Below are 24,851 nucleotides of genomic sequence, written 5' to 3' on the forward strand. Positions count from 1 at the left end.
TAACTTTGGTAATTTTATACTACTGATATTAAACTATCAATCGAGTACTGATCACATCAAACTCTTCTCCTAACCTCCTCTATAACACTAACCCTCATTATGCTGTTACATGTAACCACCACGTGGTCCCTCTCTCTGCTCCGATATCCCCAAATTGTTGACATGGGACATATTTTCACTATGCAAGTTGAAAATGAAAAAAAATCTTCTGAGCACAGCTGTAGAAAAGGGTATGTGAGGAATTGTGTTTGTGAGGGGAACTCATCCAAAGTTCAGGTCTAAAGGTTCCCATACACCTAACGATTTTCCCGCCGATTCGATCACAGTGATCGAATCGCATGTGAAATCGCCGCGCACACCGCTGACAGAACGATCCATTTCCGTCCGAAATCGATCATTCCCGTCGATTCCTGTCGATCCGTCCGTGCGGAAGATTTTTCTCGATCGCCGGCGGGTCGGGAGTGCGTCGATACATTACCTGTTCCGGCAGGCGCGAGTCCCCTGGTCCCCGCTGTCTTCTTTCCGCGCTGGGTTCTGGACTGGCTGCAGCTAGACAGAACTTCCTGTCCCGGCAGGAAGTTTAAACAGTAGAGCGCCCTCTACTGTTTAAACTTGCCCTGGACAGGAAGTTCAGTAGCTGCAGGAACGGTCTGGAGCCCGGAGCGGAGAAGATAGCGGGGATCGGGAGAATCGCGCCGGCTGGAACAGGTAATAAATGCAGGGGGGGGGGGGGGGGTTGCGGCAGCTCCACAGATTGTGATCGGTTTCAGGCTGAAATCGATTCAAAATCTGTTTGCAGTAAAGGTGGCCATACGATCCCTCTCTGATCAGATTCGATCAGAGAGGGATCTATCTGTTGGTCGAATCTGATGGCAAATCGACCAGTGTATGGCCACCTTAAGTGTCCATTATACACTGCAGCACTCCACAGCTCCAATTTTAGAAGAACTCCACAGAGAGTCTATCCCAAATGGATCTGGAGTAAAGAAGCCCCCACTGCAACTATTGCATAGACTTACTACAGCAGAATTGAGTTAAACGAACCCTGTTATAAATCTATATTATTTGAGTGGGACTACTGTAATGAATTTTTTTTTTTTACAACGTGGCTTTATCTATGAATTCAACAACGAGGGCTATATACACAGTAGACTCCTGTTACCTGAAACAAACATTCATGCTTGATCTGAGTGATAAGTCTGTAAAAAGTGTTCCTTATCCTCTGCAACTGACATTACTAAGATGAACAGTAAGAGCCACACTTGGGCGATTAATATGAAACAAGAGATGAGTATGGTTGGCACCAGATGCTAACTGACAGTGAACTCCACGTGCACGCTCTTTCAGCCACCATGCTCACCTTTCAGATGTATTAAATCCACAAGGTTCTTGCAGGAACACACCCCTATCGTCTGATATGCATAGTGATTGGCGTTGCTATAGACGCTCGCCGTGACGTCTAGCCAGCGTAGCGCGGATTGGCTGCCTATCCTAGGCTTTGGATAGGCTCGTCGTTCCTGAGCGCCGATTGGTTCATTAAGTCACGTGACCCTGGAGGCGGGCGGGCAGCTACCCGGAAGCGTATGCGGACGCTGTAACTGGCGGTGCGTTACCAATCTATTATGCACAGACGAGGGTGTGTGGTGAGTAATTATATGCAATATGTATATTGACTGCTTTGACCTGTAATGATTGATACCGCTTGTGCCTTTGAGAAAGCGGTAGTAGCCGCAAAACGGCTGTCAGGCCGGTACCTCCACCCTTCATTTATCTGGTTTGCTTGTTATGCCTACGTGATCGCAATAAACCTTAAGGGCCCGTTTCCACTAGAGCGAATCCGCATACGTTGTCCGCATGCGGATTCGCATAACTAATGCAAGTGGATGGCCCTGTTTCCACTTGTCAGTTTTCTTCAGCATTTTTCTGTGCAGGATTTTTCTGCACGCCAGAGTCCGCAGAATTCGCATGCATGTGGAATGCAGGCGAATCGCAGGCAATGTATTTAATAGGGAAATCACATGCGTTTTTCCCGGGATTTCGCGTGCGATTTCGCTTTGAAAGTAATGTAAATTGACACAGGCAGTGACATGGTTAAAAATCGCATATACCCTGCCTATGCGAAATCGCGGCAAAAAAAGCATGCGGAATCGCATCCGCATGCGATTTCGTCAGCGGTGATATGCGGCAATTCCGCACCGCAATAGTGGAAATAAGCCCTAATAGCAGAACTGGTGCTCCATCACATTCTTTTCTCTACCTTGTGGACTTGGGTGATTACTGGGCATTCACCGCTAATCGCCGGCAATCACTAGCACTTTTTAAAGCGCTAGTGCAATGTTAACTATATGACAGTGATCTCACTGGCACGATCGCTGGCAATTCACGATTAGTGGTAAACACAAATGTACTACATGCATAATGTTTTGTGAATTTTAGAGTGAGCGCAATTGCAATGCTAAAAAAGCGCTAGTCGATGACTCAAAAACTGTGAAAGTGTACAGTGAAAAATACACAACTACTGCGTAAAAAAAAAAAATGCAGTGACAAGCCGCTAATCACTAGCATTCTGCAATTGGAAGCTTGAAAGAGCTCTAAGGCCTGGAATCCACTAGCAGTGCTTTTCTACGTCTTTTGTACGCGCTTGTGATTTGAAAAGCTGTTGCTAATGTAATGCTATGGGTGTGCTCCCACTTGAGCAATGTGATTTTTTTTTTAAATCCCCCATATCCTTACATTAGCAAGAGCTTTTCAAATCAGCTTAGAACAGTGCTGCTAGTGGGTCTCAGGCCTTACTGCCCACAGCCTCGTGATGCTTTCCCCATTCTCTCACCACAGGATGTTGTTCATCTGAATTAAACATCAGTTCCTGTACAGATTTCTGGGTAGAAACAAGAGTTTTGGATAATGAAAGTAAAATAATAGTCATTTGCTATACATAATAGCACACGGTGTGGTTGGCAAGCTGTTTAATCATATGTTCAATGTATGGTTAGATTGTGCAGCTATCTGGTACTTGTAACAGCATCTCCTGGTAATTTGGCATTATTGAGCTTGGAGAAAAAGTGGCCTGCTAGGATCATTTTACCTGCTATTGAGCTGCAGGGCCTGCTGTCTTGCAATCTCTTTGCTGAGGGTGCGTGTTCATACGAGTCTCTGGCAGCCGCCAGCACTAGTGACCTGAGGGTGGTTTGATCCTGTCTTCATGTCTGACTGCCTTCTACGTCTGCACTGTGCTTCCACCACAATCCCCAAAACATTTTCTTTAATCTTGGATAGTGTAAAAAGAGATTACAGTACAGCATTTTTGGAAAATAAACTGCAGTTTGTGCTTCCATTTGGAAGCATTTCAATCATAAACAGCAAACAAATCTTTCCACGGAAAACAGTGCCATACTGGGCTCTATCTGCTGTTTGCTGGAGATTCACCATTAAAGGGAACCTGAAGGGAGAGGAATTCGGAGGCTGCCATCTTGATTCCCTTAAAAACAATGCAAGTTGCCTGACTTCTGTGCTAATGCTTCTAAAGGTGCATACCTCTTGACTTCGCCTACAATGTCGCCCTACAGAATCCTGCAGGGGGATATCGCTGGCCGGCCTGTACAGATGCATGGCAGCTATATAGCTGACAGCGCATTCTGTTGCTATGCGGGGGTGTAGGGACAATGAAGTGGCAAGTGCGTGATGGGGGAGCGGCGGTCTGGCCATCGCGGGGTGAGTTGATCTGCCACGCAGACCACTTACAGGTTGGGGGTTGGCGGTTGTTGTACACAAGCCTTACTATTGGCGGAGGCGGTGGATCAGTCATCACTGGCCGCCTTAGTCAGGTGTGTTTATGGGCTTTAATCCTTTGAGTCACTGGCCCGGAATGAGCATACAGATCAGATGCTTTGACGCCGGTCTGACTCCACAGGCTGCATGCTTGAAGCAGGTGTGCAACAAAAACATTTAAAGACTAAAGTTCAATATGACAGCCTGGCTACTGGCATGGTTTATATGGGAACGAAGATGGCCCTCTCGTTGTTCCTTTCACTTCAGGTACCCTTAAAAAAAGGTATGGAGAGGAAGGATAAGCCTTTGTTTGCTAATCAAAGCATGGAATCCTCAGATTGACAGCTACACGGAACTCCTCAACTTTCTTTGATCCAGATGTGACACATTGCTGTTTATTGAAAGTCGTGAAAGGAAATCAAATTTTCACTTTACATTTGGGGAGGGAACAGCGTCCGGGGGTCCGTCAAGCACTGTGACATCAAAAGATGTTACCGCATGCACCCATTTGAGCCAGAGTCGGATTATTCACCAGGCAACACAAGCAGTTGCTTTGATCTATTGAAAGGTCAGGGGCCCCGTCAGCCCCAATAAAGATTTATTGCCCCTGTTGATGTAACACTTTATGGTCCGTTAAAAAAACAGTCTTCAGGAATGCTCTCCATAACATATATAAGAAGACACCAGGCTGGGGTCTGGAATGACTAATGTTATTCGTGTGATCTCTGTACAGCGTTCTCCACTAATAAAAATGTTTTGACACATTGTAATAGTTTGACACACTGTGGCATTACCCGGCAGCAAAAAAGATGCAATTTGCAGTGTGAGCAGAGAGGAGCAAAGTATATATTACAGGGGAAAGGGGGGGGGAGGGGGGAGATTTCACCCAGACCTTTCATTCAGTGATTTAGGGCTGGTCTGGTGTATTCAGATTTGTTTTTGTAAGGCAATGTGAAACACTAGGCTAGCTGATAAAAGTGCAACTAGAGGGCAGGCAAGCTGGTAAATATACACAGCATGATGCAGAGCTTGCCTGGAGGGTCTGTGGGCAAAAATCTGTCTGGTCTCTGCCCATTGTTATAATGACTGCATGTGTGGATAAGGTGTTAAACAAGTTGAAAAGTTTTTGACAGTCCCTAGACTCCAGGATGACTGCTTTCTGACTTGTGTAAGAAATTGACAGGCAAGTAGCCTCTGTGTGATGTGGGACTGCAATACAGAGAAGCTCTCTGCTCCATCTCAGGCTATTCTCAATTTCTCTCCAGTCTCCAAACCTCCTCTCTCTTGGCTAGTGCGCGCCAAATTGCAATAGCAATCGCTAGCAATTTGAGGGCAATTTTGTGAAGCGGTTTTCAGACCGATTTTTGAATAAATTGCTCCCAAAAAAAAAAATGCTACATGCAGCATGCTTGCGATTTTGAAAAAAATCACAATGCTGCTGTGAGAACACCCTCATAGGGTAACATTAGCCAAGCGCTTTTCAAATTGCTCTTGGTGTGCACCAGCTAGGGCTGCACGGTTTTTCGGTTCAAAACCGAAACCGCGGTTCGTGCCAAGACGATCTGGTGATCGTCAGTATCCTCGGTTTTTACTGAGTGCCCACCCGCTGGCTTATCTGGCCCGCCTTCCGCTGTGCACCGATTGGCCAGAGCCGCCAGAAGCAGTGAATATGTATTGTGGTTAATGAGCAGGGGGCGGGTCCACTCGAGAGAGCGGCACACAGCTTTACCAATCGCTGTAGAGATGGAATGACGGCAGCGGTAGGCGGAGCTGTACGCTCTGTACAGCTCCGCCTACCGCTGCCGTCATTCCATCGCTACCCAGCGATTGGTAAAGCTGTGTGTGCCGCTCTCTCGAGTGGACCCGCCCCCCGCTCATTAACCACAATACATATTCACTGCTTCTGGCGGCTCTGGCCAATCGGCGCACAGCGGTGCAGCCAGACAAGCGTCGTGCGGGCACTCTGTTAGAGTCAGTCAGAGTCTGTTGTGTTATTGTAATGGCAGGGCTGATTTGCAGCCTCTGTGGTCTGCAGCTCGTGGTGGGCGCGGAGGTGAGCATATGCTGCGGATGCCGTCACTTCTTTCATGTGTGCAGATGCTGCCGTACACAGGTGTGTGCATTCATACAAGTCGCAGTGTAGTAGCGGATGTGTGAGAGTCTGCTATGCTGTCGCAGTTTAGTGGGGAGTCCCCGTCCATTGCTTTAACACCTTCCCTTCCCGCCAGCTGCTTACACTGTTTAGCTTTGTGGAATTTCAGGAGACTAGGGATTATTTTCACTGGCTTCGGAACACTTAGTAAACAACATTCCACAGAGCTGCCCCTGATAGGACTTAAGATGTTGCCACCTGTAATGAATCCCAGTCAGAATGTAAATCAGGGAGGGAAGATTTACAATGGGCAAACACTAGGCCTGCACGGTTTTTCGGTTCAAAACCGAAACCGCGGTTCGTGCCAAGACGATCTGGTGATCGTCAGTATCCTCGGTTTTTACTGAGTGCCCGCCCGCTGCCCGCATGGAATTACGGCAGCGGTAGGCGGAGCTGTACGCTCTGTACAGCTCCGCCTACCGCTGCGGTCATTCCATCGCTACCCAGCGATTGGTAAATCTGTGTGTGCCGCTCTCTCGAGTGGACCCGCCCGCCCCCCCCCCCCCCCTGCTCATTAACCACAATACATATTCACTGCTTCTGGCAGCTCTGGCCAATCGGCGCACAGCGGTGCAGCCAGACAAGCGTGCGGGCAGCGGGCGGGCACTCTGAAAACTGCAGATACTGACGATAACTATATCGTCTTCACGTGAACCGCCCCCCGCTGCCCTCACATGAACCGCCCCCCGCTGCCCTCACATGAACCGCTCCCGCTGCCCGGCTCTTAAAAAGGAACACCAGTGAACACTGCTGACAGTAGCTGCTGCATGGTTTTTGACAGTTGGTAACAGCTATTTCCCACAATGCAGCAAGGTTCACAGACAGCAAACTGCCAAGAGTACGTTCTTTTCTTGTTCTTGTAGGAGGGGTTTCACCACAATATCAGCCATATAGAGCCCCCTGATGATCCATTTGTGATGGGGTATCAGCTACTGATTGGGATAAAGTTCAAGAGTCGGAGTTTCTCTTAAAGCAATCGTTTGAAAAAAATCGTGAAAAAAATCAAAATCGCAATTTTTGAGAGAAAAATCGCAATTTCAATTTTTACCTAAAATCGTGCAGCCCTAGCACCAGCCCTCTCTCATTCACCTTTGTTTCCCTCTTCCCCTAGTGCTGGGTATTTGTGTCTTCTTGTCATACAGGAAAGCTAAATAAAAGTGCAATCCTGGTGAGGCAAATATCTTCTTCCCTCTCTTTCAGCTTTTCTCTCCTCACCATTTCTCCCCTTCTCTGCATAATGGCTCAGACACACTAGAAGCACTTTTCTGAGCGACTTTTACCGCGATCGCAATTTTACCATGATTTTAATGTAAGTCAATACCAGTGTTTTTTTAAAAAGCTATCAGAAAGCTCGGATGTCTAAAAGCGTTCAGAAAATTGCTTATAGTGTGTCTGAGCCCTTAGTATTTGTACGCTGCGGGTGAGTTGGGCGCTGGGAGCGCCGAATGACTGCTCTTCCTGCTGCCACTAAACTCCCCGGCGGCGTTAAATACTATTCCCCCTCCAAGTCGTCGCAACTCTGAGGGAGGTGTAATTTGGGGGACGGCGATCACTGGAGCCCCGAATTTCCCTTATGCACCCCACGCAGCATAGTATTGCTGCTAGGGGGCTCCTGGTTTGGGTAACCGGTGCTGAGCGCCGTGCACCAAAACCACCTGCTTTGCCTTCTCTCTCCTCTCTCCAATCTTGTTATTAGAAACCATAATCTAAAGCTGGCCATACATGCATCAATTGTTACAGGCAGATTCTTTCACTATGATCGAATCATAATGGCTTTTCCACCGGTCAGTACTGAGTATGGATGTGGCCTATAGTGTTTCATACTATAGTGAAGTGGGTTGTGTGCAGGCAGTGATGCACTGCCACTGACCACGAAAAAGGCATGGATTTTAAAGAGGCCGGAGAGGGGGGGGGGGGGGGGGAAGAATTGGAGTGAAAACAGTGATGGAAGGAGGGGTACAGAAACTTCGGAAATTAGCATTAGTGATGCAGGGATCATGGTGCCAGAAGGGAGGTCAGTAAAGATGTGTTACGTGACTAAAGGAGATGGTTTGGTAAAGAGGGAGGGGATATCCTAGATGGAAGAGGGGCATATTTGAGGGATTAGTAGAGATGGTGGGGAAGGGGAGGACATAAGTGTGTGTGTGTGTGTGTGGGGGGGGGGAATGAGCCTTGGGGAAATAAAGTGGCCATACATCTGTTGACATCTGGCTACCTATACTGGGGGGGGGGGGTGACAGCTGGCTATATATACTGGGGGGGGGGGTCATCTGGCTACCTAAAGTGGAGGGGGGGGCAGTTGGCTACCTATACTGGAAGAACATCTGGGTGCCTTTACTGGGATGTTGTCTTGCTATCTAGTCGGGGGGTGAAAGGTTGTAATAATGTGCTGCTTAAATCACCCCGATATTAAAATATATACAGCACATCACAATTTCTTAAAAATGACATCATTGCTTCAACTAGTCAGCAGCACATTCCTCCAGACAGTGCTTTACAGATACATTAATAATTAACACTCTAGAAGTTCCAGGCACCTAAATACAAAACCTGTATTTCAATACCCAGTTGGTATATTACCATACAAGCCACTGTGACAGAGATCTGAAGACTCAGACCTATTCATGCATTGTTGTTAAAAAACCTGGTCTATTGAGAAATTAACACATGTAACAAAGTCTACCTCTGCCAGTTGTTTACAGAATAACAAATCCTATTGTCTCTGCTGTCTGTACCATGTCTATGCTATTGTTTCAAATATTTTCTATGTGCACTCCGGTCTAATCTGGTTTTTCCCTAACATCAGGGTGTATATAAGATTGACCTGTAAATAAAGATTTCAGATGCTGTTCCACCAATTTAAGTGTTTGTGGTTCTGTATCTCCCAGCTGGAAGAGAGGGTATTCACTTGGATTGGGGGAGAACTTTAACCTGGGTTGCAGATTATTCTGCTAAGTCATCTTGTAGCTGCCTCCGCTGAAACTGAGCTAACAGTTTGGTGTCGAGAAGTTGGATCCGCCATATACAGTATCGGGTGAGTAATTCTATTTTTTGATTACCACCCTATACTGTCAGAGCGGATTAATAGAACCCGGAGGGAAAGTGCTTCTGTAGCGCCTCTCCCAGGAATCTGATATTCCTAAAGTAAATAGCGGGTCTGATGCCCCAATTAAGAAAGCAGTACTGTGTGTCTAAGTGAATATTCTCTCTAAACCTTGTATATTGTTGTATAGTCGCTTAAGTGAATTTTAGTTATATAAGATTGCATGTTACTGTATAGATTTGTGCATAATGGGAAAGTCTCAAAGGTAAGGGGACTCCCAAGGGTTATTTTTGATTTATGATGTATCATATTCTGTGATGCTGTTTAATGCGGATATATAGATTTGTAAGTTTTAGAAAGAATCATGTTCCACAATTTGCTTTGAATCTTATTTCTGACTAACTATTTAGGAGTTTCATTTTTTTTTCTCGGAGACACTCAGCAGTTGCAGGTGTCTCTCTGGACCAGGACATTTTGAATGGGCATTGCGGCCGCAGGATAACTTTTTTTATCAGTCCCTCCAAAATGTTCTGGCCTGGCTACTAGATGTTTCTGAGCCTTTTCTTCTAATTACTATAAATGTGTTTGTCTATCTCCTCTCACTGTAGTTTCTGTGGAACTGTGATTTAAATTGCTTGTGTATGACTGGTTGCACTTTTTCAGCTAGGTTGTACTTTAAATATGCATCTCTGGACATCTGCTCAGAGTTGTTGCAGGTTTCTACCCCCTCCCTCCATGTATTGGGAGAGACTTGTGTTAATGCTTTTGTTTTTTCTCTTTCCTCTTCCCTGAAAAGACTGGGGGCAATGAGGAGAGTGTCAGGAAACAGAAACAAAAGAAGATCCCAGCTATATGTTGTTTGTCTGTTTGTGTATGTGTCTGTGCACAGAGAGTATCCAAATATTTTTTTTAGAGTTAGGAATAAACCTCTTAATTTAATTGATCGTTTTTTTCTACAGTCAGAAAAGTCAAAAGCTAAATTATTATTGGAGTCTAAGGTATGCGGACTGTGGTTATGTAAATGTGCATGTGTTGTCTTTCTTTGTCTACTATAGGAGAGGGTTTGTAAATTGTCTTGAGGCAAGGCAGGTGAGATTGAATGTGTAATTGGTTTTCACCTCATATAATGAATGACCCATGCACAAAGTTGCTGGCCATTGTGATGTTTTGAATTTAGTGTTTTGCAAAGGAAACAATTTATTTCGGGTGAACCAGATGTAACATGTCTTAAAATTTGTAATTTAAAGTTGGTTATAAAAAATTAACATACGGAAAGGCATGTTCCATCTGAAGTTTTTTGTTTTTCATGTGGGTTTTTTTTTTTGTCAGGTATTTTTGCATATACCTGAGAATTCAAAGCACACAACAGTTTTGCTGTCAATGGGTGAATTAGGTTTGTAAATCTTCCAGTAGGAATTAAGTTGCTGTGAATGAAATGTAATCATTTTAACTTGAGCTTGCACTCATGCCGATATGAATGTAATGTAGAGATTGTGTCCAAAATCATCTTGCTCAAATTACTAGAAGTTATGCTCATGCCAGGTTTTCTGTTCATATTGCCAAGAATAATGCAAACAATTGTGTGAATGTTTGGGTACGTGTATAATATTAATGGTGATGAGTCCCTTAAGCAAAGTGACATACTTATATTTTTTCACTTGTAATTGTGTAAAATTCTAACAAATGCTTTTACAGCAATTTCTTTGTTGGTTTCTGGTCTGTCTCTGGTTACAATCTGAGGGGTGTGGGAAACAAACCCTGGTGTTGTGCATTTGGGGAGGGTTTTGAACAGCAGACGTTGACCCCCTGTACCACCTACTGTGCACAGGGTGAGATGGGGGGCCAACTAAACCTGCAAGTGGCTGAATCACACAGCCTCATAACCCGGCCCACATCAGTGTTCTACCATGCCTGGAGAGGGTGGAGACAAATATGTCATGTAAAATACTTATTGGTTGATTTGATTGTAATTGTCTCCATATGTCTGTTTGTATTGATACTGTGCTGTATAAAGCAAGGTCAGAGAAATGTGTTTAAGTGTCAGAACTCTATAGTACTAGGATTTACAGACAGTATGATGTTAGTAAAAGAAATTTGAATAGAGAGAGTAACCTTTGTCAAAAATATTGTTACATAGCTACGCATGTGGTAAATAGGTTGCACACACCCACTAAGCTGTTTAACTTCTTATTACCATTGAGGACCTCTACATAACTGCTTTGATTGAGACTGAACTATCAATTACTTGGCTCATGCAGTTTGACAAACCTTGAACTCTTGTCTGATTCATCTTTACTAATTTGCCTGCACAAGTGTTCTTTATTACCTGTTCACTTGGAGACCTGCCTGTGATATCACCTGATTATGGAATACTTTGGAGATCATCTGATATGATTCTCCTGCACTGATGCAGCCCTAGAAGGATGACCCTCTGCTGTAAGGATGAGCCCTTCCTGCACCTGCCCTCCTCCTGTGTTGGTGATGGCTGCTTCAAGCCTTTCTTTTGTGTCATCCTTTGGGAAGAACTCCGCCTCTGCTGTTGCAACTGTGAGGTTTCTCAACTGGGATGAGAAGTTGAGTCTGCCCTTCCCTGCCTTCTACAACCTGGCTGCAATTGCTACATCCTTGTTATAAATCTGTTTCCATTTCTTTTGTGGGTGCCCAATGCCATACAATGAAACTGCTAACAAAAAGGCACTGGGTGTAGCCACGGTGATTACACGGCCAGCTCTCAGCCGCCACTGTCTGTTTGCCCCGAGACAGTGAGAGCTTGGCAGAAAAACATCTGCATTCATCATGAGGGCTTGTGGTGATGAATTCACCGTCCTCCTTCACCCTTCAAATGAACAATATTCTACTCTGCAATAATGAACTGACATTTCCTGGACCCACTCGAGGATCATTTTTTTTTCCAAAATGCATTAAGGAGTTCTAACCTTATGGGTGAGGTGTGGCTTTAGGCAACCTGTTACAGTTTACCACATTCAGTTTTCCATTAAGTTATGCAGGGCTAGATTAGGATGATATACTAGCAAAGCTAACTACTGTTAATTCATCGTGTAGTTGTGTAACCCTTTAAACTGTATATTGTATTTGTGTACCAATGACAACACTAACTCATTGATCTCTAACATACATAGAGCTGTGCATAGTATCTAAGTGATCCCGCCCTTTCCTTTAGAAAAGGTTGGGATCAAAGGTTGGGTTGAAAGGTTGTAATAATGTGCTGCTTAAATCACCCCGATATTAAAATATATACAGCACATCACAATTTCTTAAAAATGACATCATTGCTTCAACTAGTCAGCAGCACATTCCTCCAGACAGTGCTTTACAGATACATTAATAATTAACACTCTAGAAGTTCCAGGCACCTAAATACAAAACCTGTATTTCAATACCCAGTTGGTATATTACCATACAAGCCACTGTGACAGAGATCTGAAGACTCAGACCTATTCATGCATTGTTGTTAAAAAACCTGGTCTATTGAGAAATTAACACATGTAACAAAGTCTACCTCTGCCAGTTGTTTACAGAATAACAAATCCTATTGTCTCTGCTGTCTGTACCATGTCTATGCTATTGTTTCAAATATTTTCTATGTGCACTCCGGTCTAATCTGGTTTTTCCCTAACATCAGGGTGTATATAAGATTGACCTGTAAATAAAGATTTCAGATGCTGTTCCACCAATTTAAGTGTTTGTGGTTCTGTATCTCCCAGCTGGAAGAGAGGGTATTCACTTGGATTGGGGGAGAACTTTAACCTGGGTTGCAGATTATTCTGCTAAGTCATCTTGTAGCTGCCTCCGCTGAAACTGAGCTAACAGGGGGCTGGTGACATCTGGCTACTACCTATCGTAGGGGGACATCCAACTACCTATACTGCAGGGACATCCGGTCACCTATACTGGGGGGCATCCTTTCAACAGGGTGGCTGAGGAGGGGGAACCCAAATTTATTGCTCTGTTTGGGGCCCTGTGTGGTCTTAATCCGGCTCTGATTTGAGCCCTTGTGATCGAGATTTTACTAGCATTCCCAATCGTTCCATTCAACTGATTTCAGCCGAAAATTAATTGAAAAATAGATCAGGCACACATGTTGCAGGACTGATTCTCTTCCAATTTGCTAAAATTATTGAATTAGTAGTTCGAACTGGGCAAAATATCCAGTATTGCATGGGCACTCTTGCAGTTATGGTTTAGCCACTAATAATGCTCCATAGTGCTGAACCTGAAGTTTCAGGTTGATCAGACTTTATGATACTTTCCAAGGAAGAGTTAGAACAGCGGCTCTGAAGGTCTGTACACGTGCTAGGTGCAACTCAACCAAGGTGGCTGCCTTTGCTGAGAATTGAGCATGTGTACAGAGGTCACCCAAGTTCATTTAAAGTTACGGAATGCCGAATATTTAAACGTCAGCGACCCACAAACACAATGATTTTCTCCTTCATACCACTTCCACTAGAAGTCACTCCAACATGAGCCATCCCTCCTTCCCCCTCCATAGCAACAGTTACATTGCTCTGCTATAGTAGAGGAAGGAGGCGGGGCACTAGTATGGTTAAGGTGGCCCACCGGGAAACCTCATAGGGAAGTTCTGGTGATTGGGTGCTATTTCAACAGTTCTCCAATGACAGCACTTCCTAGAAATTTTTGGTTTCAGATAGATAGTAGTAATAACCACACTTTCCCTATTCAGCCAAATAAAAAGCTTTTTAGAGGTTGCTGTGATTGGAGAACTTTTCACCATGCGGTTTCCCAGTGGCTCACCTCAACCATACTAACTCCAGCATCTGTACAATGCTCAGCCCCTGAACTGTTGACAGTCAAGTTTTCATCCCTTCAGGAGATAACAGTCTGTGCATGCACCTGATATTCCATTCAAGATGGAAGTTTTAAAGTCCAAATATAAAAGTCCTCTACCCTACTGCCATAATAAAAAAATAAAAAAAATAAATAAACACCTTACACCGCAAGAGTTGTAGCATCTTTCTTCTGGCTGTTATGTGTGGCCCGCATGGACATAAGTACTGGGACCAGATCTACAAACATGGGTGTCTATGCAATATCTAGGTCTAGGGAAAGTTGCATTTCATATATCAGACCTGGGCAAAAAAGGTTTCTTGGAAATGCAGCAGGGCAGGTTAACTTTTAAGACACGGTTATGGAACACCTTTGGGTGCTAGTATGGCTGAGGTGACCCAGTGGGAGACCTCATAGGGAAATTCTGCTAACGCGATGAGTTGCTACTTTAACAAGCATTGCGATTGGCTGAACCGTAAACATTTTAGAGGTTGCTGTCATTGGAGAACAATTGAAAAATGAATCAATCACGTTAGCAGAATTTTCCGCTGGCATACATTTAAAGAGAATCTGAAGCGAATAAAATTTGCCATTTTTACCTTGTATTTTGCTTCAGAAGTCTCAGCAGAGGAAAACCGCCATGTCCCTGCCGCAAAACGAGGGGTTTAGACCCCCCAAATCACTGGGCAAACATCCACAACCATCTTGGTTGTGGATTGTGCTGCCCTGAGAGGAAGAGCCTTCAGCTGCAGCTCTGCCTCTACTGATGTCAATCGCCGTGCGGATCTCCGCCTCTCCCCGCCCCTTTCTGTGAAGGAAGAGTGAGGGGGTGGGGAGAGGTGGCGATTGAAAGAGGCAGAGCTTTCTGCGGTAGCTGTGCCTCTTTCAGGAAGCGCTGTCCGAATTGACTCCTGGAGATTGGGGGGGGGGGGGCTAAAGCCTTCGTTTTGCGGCAGGGACGCGGCGGTTTACCTCTACTGAGACTTCTGAAGCGAAATACAAGGTAAAAATGGAAAATTTTATTCGCTTCAGAGTCTCTTTCAAAAGGGTGCAGCTGTAACTTTGGCACCAAGGATAACTGCTAGCAGAATATCAGTAAAATTACCGATATTCTACTATTAGGCAATGGGTAAAATGATTGCAGAACATCAGTTATTTTTACTATAGCTAAACCAATCCCCATTGTCCCTTGACCCCCCCCCCCCCATCAATGCTTCAAGGGGCACTACGGCGAAAAACTGTACAATTTAAAATGTGTAAACATATACAAATAAGAAGTACATTTTTTCCAGAGTGAAATGGGCCATAAATTTATTTTCTCCTCTGTTGCTGTCACTTACAGTAGGTAGTAGAAATCTGACAGAAGTGACAGGTTTTGGACTAGTCCATCTCTTCATAAGTGATTCTCAGGGATCTGTTTATTTTCAAAAGCACTTAGTGAATGGCAGTTGCTCTGTCCAACTGCCAAAAAACTGTGTAGCGAGCAGGGAACCTGGCCAGCATCGTTGTTTAAATCCTTTTTAGGGAATATCTTTATAAAGAATAAAAGCCTTGCTGAGAATCCCTTACGAAGAGATGGACTAGTCCAAAACCTGTCACTTCTGTCAGATTTCTACTGCCTACTGCAAGTGACAGCAACATAGGAGAAAAGTAATGTATGGCTCATTTTACTCTGGAAAAAAACATACCTCTTATTTGTATATGTTTGCACATATTTAAAATTTTAGATATTTTCTCCATAGTGCCCCCTTAACCCTAACTGACCCAAATTACCATACCCCCTGGCCGCCGCTATAGCCACAATTAGCTATGCTGCCCCCCCCCCCGGGTCACATCAGCTATACTAGCGTCACCCTTTGTGGGGTTATATAAACAGAAAAACTCCCACTTCAGCTATGGTATATTACAACTGGACTATTGTAATCTGTCAACTATTACATTGTGCAAAACTTTCATTTTCAAATGCCAATATTAAGGAAGAGTAATGATGATAGAAAAGGATTGGTGCAATTTAAAGCAGGGCCATATGTCTTTTATTCTAGAGGTGTGGTGGGTGCGTAATTAGCCTCAAAACATTTGCCATGGACGGTCTCTCATCTCAAAAGGTTGGGAGAAATACCTGCATAATGAAAGCATGTTTTTTCCATGTATATAGTACAAGTTACACACTGTAACAAAGTTTTTGAAACATCAACACAGAGTTGTTACAATATTTGCATAATGCTTCCTTCCACCAGATACAACTTCAGACTACAATGTTCTACAAATACAGGTTTTAACAGAAAGATGTACAGTGGCATAGTGGATAGCACTCTTGCCTTGCAGTGCTGAATTCCAGGCAGGGCACTATCTGCAAGGAGTTTGTATGTTCTACCTGTGTCTGAGTGGGTTTCCTCCACACATCCCCAAAAACATACAGATAGGTCAATAGGCTTCCCCCTAATGCTGGATACACACGGTGCGTTCGCGCACTCGATTTCCCGCTCGATTCCCGTCAATTCGTTTATTTCCAACATGTCCGATTTGGATTTCGATGGATCGTTAGGTCGATTTGGCATACTTTGCATGTGAATCGATCTAACGATCCATCGAAATCCAAATCGGACATGTTGGAAATAAACGAATCGATGGGAATCAAGCGGGAAATCGAGTGCGCAAACGCACCGTGTGTATCCAGCATAAAACTGTCCCTAGAATATAATAGTTATATTACTATGGTAGTGATTAGATTGGGAGCCTCTATGAGGGGCAGTTACACGACCAGACTACTGTATATACTCTGTACAGTGCTGTGGAAGATGTTGGTGTTATATAAATAAACTGATTTTTAAACATCAAGGGAAAATAAAAACTTACAATTTCTATAAGGAAGGGGACAGGGTCAGACATCACTGACAGTCATGTGCTGTGTAGTAACAAAGTTTTTTTTATATATAGTACATCGGTTGGTACTTGTATTTTGTTTTTATATTTTTGAAACTTTTGTGAAAGCAGAAAGTGCCTCACTAACCTAAACTCAAGGCTGTTGAATACCGACAGAAGCCAAGAAACCAACACCTTGCGGCGCTAGGACCCGGCAGCCGACCATTTAAACTCCATAAAAAAAAACAATGAAGAAAGCAATCTGTAAAGTGTTGGGGACCCCCTGCTAGCCCCCCACAGAGGGAAACCCGGGTGCCCGACGGCAGACTGCAGCAGAGCTGTGGACGTCCAGCCACATAGCGCAGAAAGTTTTCCTCCCTCCCCCTTCCCTGTGCGGAAAACGTGGCAGGGTCTCCCCTCCTCCTACCTGTGCTCAGATTGTCATTAATCTTCAGCGGGACCCTCAGGATGTAGACCAGGAAGAGCATGAAGAAGAACCACACTGTCCACAAGTAGGTCCAGGACCAGACCATGCACGACTTGAGCTGTTCCAGGAAGCCTGTCCCAGCTTCAGCCATATTTTATGTGCGAGCTGCTCTCTGCTGCCCCAAGCACTGCGTGTGTGTGCAGCCTGGGAGGACTCATTGCAGCCAATCCTCGGAGAAAGGTACCTTCCCTCCCCCCACTACAAGGCAAGAAGACACAGCAGCCAATGGACAGGTCTGCTGCTGCATCCAAAACTCACTCTCTGGATATTCCGGGGATCTTCCAGCTTCTCCTTGTCGTGCTGTACAGACTGCAGCTTTCTCTGCACGCCTATTACTGGTGGGCAAATAGGAGAGGGAAGGAAGGGGGATTACACTTCTCATGCAGTAACGCACATGCCTAGAGTGAAAGGAGCCTTAGTGCACAGGTCATCTGGTTTATTTTATTTTTTTTATTCCCAAGTTTTTCAGATACACACAGTTAACACTGAAATAAATACAACATTTCAATGTTAACTGTACCTGAAAAACTTGGGTTTAAAAAAAATAAAATAAACCAGTTGACCTGTGCACTAAGGCTCCTTTCACTCTAGGCATGTGCGTTACTTGCACATTAGCAAATTTATTAGCAATGCTAAGGCCCGGTTCACACTTGTGTTTTGATCAAATACTTACCGGTGGCACGGGTCCGGTCCATTCTGAGAACATCCGTTCGCCATCAGGAGGCCATCAGGATTCGGTCGGGTCACGTTCAGTTTTCATCCGGATCTTCTTCCGTTCTTCATGCGTCCTGGATCCGTTTCCGTTTTCAAAGAGGGGCCTGGAAGGTCTGGAAAAGCGCTGGAGTCCTTCTTGGGGAGAGCCTGCTGTGCGGACATCATCCTCCTCGTCCCGCGGGGCCCTGCATCTGGATGGTCGGGTCCTCCGCTGTGTTCTGGGGTGGCTGTGGAGAGGCTGGGGGCTGTCCGGCACTGGGTACATCCACATGGCCGCCTGTACCATAGAGAACCCCACAGGAAGTGGGGTAGGACGTCCGGCTTACATCCAGAAGTGTGTTGTGCACTTCCGTTTCTCATCAGTTCCTCTTGTGCTGGACTTCCTGTCCGGATCCAGTCCGGCGGTGGTGGACGAAGGACCGGTCCGGAAAATTGGAGCATGTTGGAAAATTCCGGACCGAGTGCGCACGGGTCCATTGATTAACAATAGACCATTAATCGTCCGTTCAGTTTGCGGGCCGGCTGCGGTCCGCAAAATAACGCAAGTGTGAACCGGGCCTACGCCCTTGTCCACATTGCGTTCCGTCTGCGTGTCCGACTGCGTTTTTTTTTTTTTTTTGAGGTGTCTTTTTTTACCCCCCCCCCCCCCCCCCCCCGATTCCTGACACTTGGATGGGCGATTCGTTTTTGTTCTTAGCGGTATTCTAAGGGTTCTTTCCGGGCGGTTTTGTAATTCACTCCCTAACGCAAGTCAGGAAGTGAACTCTTTGACCCAAAAAAGTAGCGCAATCGCCTTAATGCATGTTTTTGTATGCGTTTGCTGATTTTACCATATCTTCCATTGAGGTGGAATTGCCCCGAAAATGGAACATGCATCGCTTTCCCAGCCACACCGCGCACGACCTGCGCTGATATGAACCTTCTCATAATTCGAATAAGATCAGCACCCACGGTGTTAAAAATAGAAGGAAAAAAGATTACAGTGCTATGACCATCTGTCCTTCAAGGGAGCCTTAAGGCTGCTTTCACATTAAGACGTTACAGGCGCACGTTAGTGCAGCCTGTAACGCAGCCCCACCGCACAGTAATGAAAAATCAATGGGCTGTTCACAGTGCCCACGTTGCGTTACTATGGCCTCAATTCACTAAGCTTAAAGGGACACTGTAGGGGGGTCGGGGGAAAATGAGTTGAACTTACCTGGGGCTTCTAATGGTCCCCCGCAGACATCCTGTGCCCACGCAGCCACTCACCGATGCATCGGTGAGTGGCTGCGCGGGCACAGGATGTCTGCGGGGACCATTAGAAGCCCTGGGTAAGTTCAACTAATTTTCCCCTAACCCCCCCCCCCCCCACACACACACAGTATCCCTTTAAAGACTGAGCGATTCGGCCGGCGGCACCATTGTTTCCTATGGCAGAGTTTCCCCGCACGGTTTACCTGCGTGGAAACTTTCAGAATTCGGCCCGGTTTCCACGCTAGTGGCAACGGACCCTCACAATTAATCCAGAGGAAGGAGAAAACCCTCCTTCCTGACTCCAGATGGCAATCAGATAAAATACCCAACCATACCGGGATATACATGTGGTTTAACAGCCTATTGGAGTGGCGACCAGCAACCACTTGAACTCCAGTGTGAAGTATACACACCAGACTGGGTGAGATCTAAACTATCCCTTCCTGTAGTCAGCATTAGAGTTGGGCCGAACGGTTCGCCTGCGAACGGTTCCATGCGAACTTCAGTGGTTCGCGTCCCGCAGGCGAACTTTTGCGGAAGTTCGGTTTGCCCCATAATGCACCATGAGGGTCAACTTTGACCCTCTACATCACAGTCAGCAGGCCCAGTGTAGCCAATTAGGCTACACTAGCCCCTGGAGCCACTCCCCCCCCTAATACAAGGCAGGCAGCGGCGGCCATTACGCGCACTCGTGTGCCTGCGTTAGTGAGAGTAGGGCGAGCTGCTGCAGACTGTCTCTCATAGGGAAAGATTAGTTAGGCTTAGCTTGTTCCTGGCTGCATACCTGTTCTGTTCAGTACCTGCATACCTGTTCTGTGAACCCGCCACTGCATACCTGTTCTGTGAACCCACCACTGCATACCTGTACTGTGAACCCACCACTGCATACCTGTACTGTGAACCCACCACTGCATACCTGTTCAGTGAACCCACCACTGCATACCTGTTCAGTGAACCCACCACTGCATACCTGTTCAGTGAACCCTCCACTGCATACCTGTTCTGTGAACTCACCACTGCATACCTGTTCTGTGAACCCACCACTGCATACCTGTACTGTGAACCCACCACTGCATACCTGTTCAGTGAACCCACCACTGCATACCTGTTCAGTGAACCCACCACTGCATACCTGTTCAGTGAACCTGCCACTGCATACCTGTTCTGTGAACCCACCACTGCATACCTGTTCTGTGAACCCACCACTGCATACCTGTACTGTGAACCCACCACTGCATACCTGTTCAGTGAACCCACCACTGCATACCTGTTCAGTGAACCCGCAACTGCATACCTGTTCAGTGAACCTGCCACTGCATACCTGTTCTGTGAACCCGCCACTGCATACCTGTTCTGTGAACCCACCACTGCATACCTGTTCTGTGAACCCACCACTGCATACCTGTTCTGTGAACCCACCACTGCATACCTGTTCTGTGAACCCACCACTGCATACCTGTACTGTGAACCCACCACTGCATACCTGTTCAGTGAACCCACCACTGCATACCTGTTCAGTGAACCTGCCACTGCATACCTGTTCTGTGAACCCACCACTGTATACCTGTTCTGTTCAGTGAACCCGCCACTGCATACCTGTTCTGTTCAGTGAACCCGCCACTGCATACCTGTTCTCGCCATGGTGCGCACCAGTCCAGCACGGCCGTCACTACACAAACAGCCGTTTGCAATGCGTTACACGGTGAGTTTGGTGTGCCAGTGTGAAGCAGTACCTTAATTACACTACCTGATTGATGTATACACATGCAAGATGTTTTAAAGCACTTTAGGCCTGTCATTTAGCATTCAATGTGATTTCTGCCCTTAAAACGCTGCTTTGCGTCAAATCCAGATTTTTCCCGGGGACTTTTGGCATGTATCCCACTCCTCCACATGGGGGTCCAGTTGTTAGACCCCTTGAAACATCTTTTCCATCACTTTTGTGGCCAGCATAATTTTTTTTTTTCAAAGTTCGCATCCCCATTGAAGTCTATGGCGGTTCGCAAACTTTTACACTAACCGAACCTTACGCGGAAGTTCGCGAACCCGGTTCGCGAACCTAAAATCGGAGGTTCGGCCCCACTCTAGTCAGCATACGTCGAGCAAAGTACTACAAGTCAACTGGTGTCTTGATTTTTCACCATGGCTGGATGGTAATAGTGAAATTGCTCTTCTCAGACCTTTGGCAGCATGGACTAACACGAGGGTGTATGTTTCTGTGTACGGTGTAAATGAGCCGTCTTTAGCTTATCTTCATATGCTGCACAGCAGTGCTACTACTGCATGGCCAATGCACTGCCTGTCCACCGCCTTATATTTTTTGTGTTGTCCTGTGATATTTGCTACCCTTGCATGCAGTACAGGTAAGTGAGGCCTCTTTTCCATGGACTGTTGATAGGCAGTAAAATGCCTCTCAAACTCTCACAACTGCTCACTGCTGCCTAGTAACTGCTTGTTGCTGCATGATAACTGCTTACTGCTGCCTGGTAACTGCTTGCTGAGCACACAGCTCAACAGTTCGTGGAAAGGAGGCCATAAGCCTTATCTACACGGGTAGATGCTCGATTAGCCGCCGGATCGCCTCTTCCGCGTCCCCGCGTGCGCCGCATTCGATTCCCCGCTCGTCCCCACCGGCGCCGCTTATTTTCCGCTCGATTCCCTGCCATTGTCCCCTCGCGGGGAGCGAGCAGGGAATCGGCCGTGGGGAGATCCGTCCTGTCGGATCTTATCAATCGAGCCGCATCAGCGGCTCGATTGATAAGGAACATCTCGGCCGCATCTACGCGTGTAGATGCGGCTTAAGGCAACCAGATAAAATCCCTGGATCAACGCCACCAGGAATTAGTAATTATAGCCATGGATGTCCTTCAGGCCTCTTTTCCACGGACTGTTGATGGGCAGTAAAATGCCTCTCAAACTCTCACAATTGCTCACTACTGTATGGTAAGGGCCCATTCACACTAGAGCGTTTTGCTGTGATTTCGGCAAAACGCTCAAACACTAGAGCTTTTTAAAAGTGCTAGTGTAATAAAACCCTATGGGCTTGTTCTTACTTGGGCGATTTGCGCTAATCGCCACAAATCACCCAAAAACGTGAAACGCAAATGCATCGCCTGCACCATTTTCAGGCGATTTCCCAGCAATCGCGTTTCAGTGCTATAAAAGCGCTAAAATCACCGCAGTGTTCAGTGATTTTTTTTCCGTGGGAAATTGCGGGAAAATCACTCCCGCAAAACGCCGGCAAAAATCGCTGGCGTTTTGCGCTTTTAATTGTGAATGAGCCCTAAGTGCTTGCTAAGCATACAGTTCAACAGACCGTGGGAAAGAGGCTTAAGTGCAAGGAAAGCATTCAAGCCTCTTTTAAACGCAGATGTAGAATTTGACATGGCTACTTCCTGTGGTAAGATATTCCACATTGTAACTATGTTTACTGTAATAAAAAAAAAACCCTTCCTAAATAGATTGTGAACATTTTTTCTTCCATATGCAAATTCTCTTCTAGTCCTTTTTACAAAATCCTGCTTTCCTGCTTTTAGATTGCCCTCTGATGTATTTAAATACATGTTAATTAGATCTCCTCTAAGGCCTCTTTCACAGTTGGATGTTGCGTTTTCATGTGACGTCAAGGTCACAACGCAACGCCCCCCAAAAAAGTCACAACGCAATTTAATGCCCCGTTATCGTCGCATACAGTAGAGCATACTGGCAATGAAAAGTATGCTTCCAAGTCATTACTGAGCATGTGCAAACAGTCTAACGTAGCTAATACTGTGTATAACGCACAGAATGCAGCACTTTCTAATAACGCTACACGTTACACACACACGCAATGTGTGCACTGTGAATGTCCCACAGACTTAGTATTGCTGTGCGTTAGTCTGCATTGAAACATTTTCTAACGTGCGACTTTAATGTCGCACTGTGAAAGAGGACTAAGGCTTATTTTTTCCATACTAAATAAGCCCAGTTTATCTAACATTTGCTGGTGAGACCTTCTATCCATGTCAATTTTGTTGCTCGTCTCTGCACCCGCCCTCAAACTGTGATGTCCCTCCTGTAATGTGGCACTCAGAACTGAATTCCATATTCCAGATGCGGTTTACTAGAGTGAGGGCTCATTTCCACGGGCAGTTCATCTGTGTGCTCAGCAAGCATTTACCAGGCAGCAGTGAGCAGAGTTAGTAGGCAGCCATAAACAGTTGCCAGACAGCAGCAAGCAGTTGTGAGAGTTTGAGAGGCTTTTCCATATGTGTCAATGGCAGCACAGTAGGGTTTAGCCCCGCCCCTTAACCCCCATAGGACCTTGTAACTATAAATTACTCCCTATTACTCCTTCCCCTAGTCTTTTTGTCCTCGTCATTACCTACTTGACCCCTGGACCTAGGTGTAACGCGAAAACACTTGCCTAACAATCAATATACCATGCAGGTTAAGCTCTCCTGTATGAGGGTCATCTCTGGTCTAAACGACAGGAGTTGACAGTTCTGTTGGTCACAGAATACACTACAGCCATGATTGAGCAATGCTCCAACAGTCCAATGCCTTACCTGCGGGCGGATGGCTAGGAGGCCCTGTGTGGCTAAATGCCGCTGAAGAAAGCGTCAGGTAGGTCCGCTCCTGTGCATAGTATCTGCTGTGGTCGCCTCGCTCGCGCGTGTGTCCCTGCAGCGCGTACTTCCGGGTGACGGCCGGTCGGGTCGGCGTGCGCTCCACTATGCGCTTCAACGCCGATGATTCGCCCGGCGGCTGTCTTCCGTTCACGCCCAGCTCTTCCTATTGGCTGAATTGCGGAGAGTGAGTATTTCAGCGAGACAGCGTTCATTTGCAAGCTGTCACGCTACCCGGACGGACAGGACGCAGCGGACACGCTATCATCATCCATGGAGGACTGTGAGCCATATATATATTCTTTTCTCTAAACCTTTTTGTTTATCCCTAATAGCTGGGCATGTTTTAAATATTGCGTTGCATCACAGCAGGTTCAGATTTGGAGCAAGAGACGCTGGGCACCGACCAAATTCCTCTAGAGGATCAAGTTCAGATTGTTAGGTAGGAGTATTTAGCTAGAGGGTAAGTTTATTTTGCTTTATAGGAAAAGAGCTAATCTGAATGACATCTGTCTTTCAGATCTCGGGAGCAGGGAAGAGGATGGTCACAGGGACCGGGAGAACACTACTATTATTATAGTAGAAGATCGCCCCCTAGATACAGATCTCGCTCCAGAGAACGTTCAAGATCTAGAAGACGTAACAGATCACCTGATAGATCCAGATCACAATATGCACATACTTCAGGGAGAAGGTGCTGGGCCTGTGACCAGGATGTCATACCGGGAAAATTAGTCTGTAAGGACTGTTTTTCCAACATGCCAAAGGAGCCGGATCAACCTAAGGATATCTCAAAAATGATAAAGGAAGCTGTTCAGGACACAATGAACGAATATATAGCCAATCTACCAACACCTACGACACAAACCACAGATCAACCAGGCCCATCTCAGACGTCTGATACGGAGCTAGAGACAACCGAGGTCGGCTTCAATTTCAACCTTGTGCAGCCATATATCAAGTCCATTCGAGAAGCCATGGACTGGCAGGAGGAACAGGGAGAGGAACTACCGAGCACAAGTCAAAAGGAACACTTTTCTCACCTGAAAAAATCTTATAAACCCTTTCCGCTAATTAAAGCTATCGGGGATCTATTCAAAGAAGAGTGGGAAAAAGTGGATAAAAGAGCTACGTTTACAAATAAATTTAACAAACTCTACCCAATGGAGCAGGACA

At 45.8% G+C, this 24,851-nt stretch overlaps 1 protein-coding gene across 2 annotated transcripts in view; it reads right to left on the bottom strand.

Annotated features, from left to right (window-relative positions):
• LOC137561421 (suppressor of tumorigenicity 7 protein homolog) overlaps positions 1-17,256 on the bottom strand; it is a 197,258-nt gene extending 180,002 nt beyond the window's left edge. Inside the window, exon 1 of one of the 2 annotated variants that reach the window (XM_068272719.1) lies at positions 17,059-17,256. In XM_068272719.1, the coding sequence (XP_068128820.1) occupies positions 17,059-17,209 (151 nt within the window). In that variant the 5' untranslated portion in view covers positions 17,210-17,256. The remainder of the gene's footprint in view (positions 1-17,058) is intronic. The other variant, XM_068272718.1, reaches the window with a different exon arrangement.
• Positions 17,257-24,851: the final 7,595 nt, after the last annotated feature.

This window comes from Hyperolius riggenbachi, chromosome 3, assembly GCF_040937935.1.
Source record: "Hyperolius riggenbachi isolate aHypRig1 chromosome 3, aHypRig1.pri, whole genome shotgun sequence".
In the NCBI taxonomy this organism is placed as follows: Eukaryota; Metazoa; Chordata; class Amphibia; order Anura; family Hyperoliidae; genus Hyperolius; species Hyperolius riggenbachi.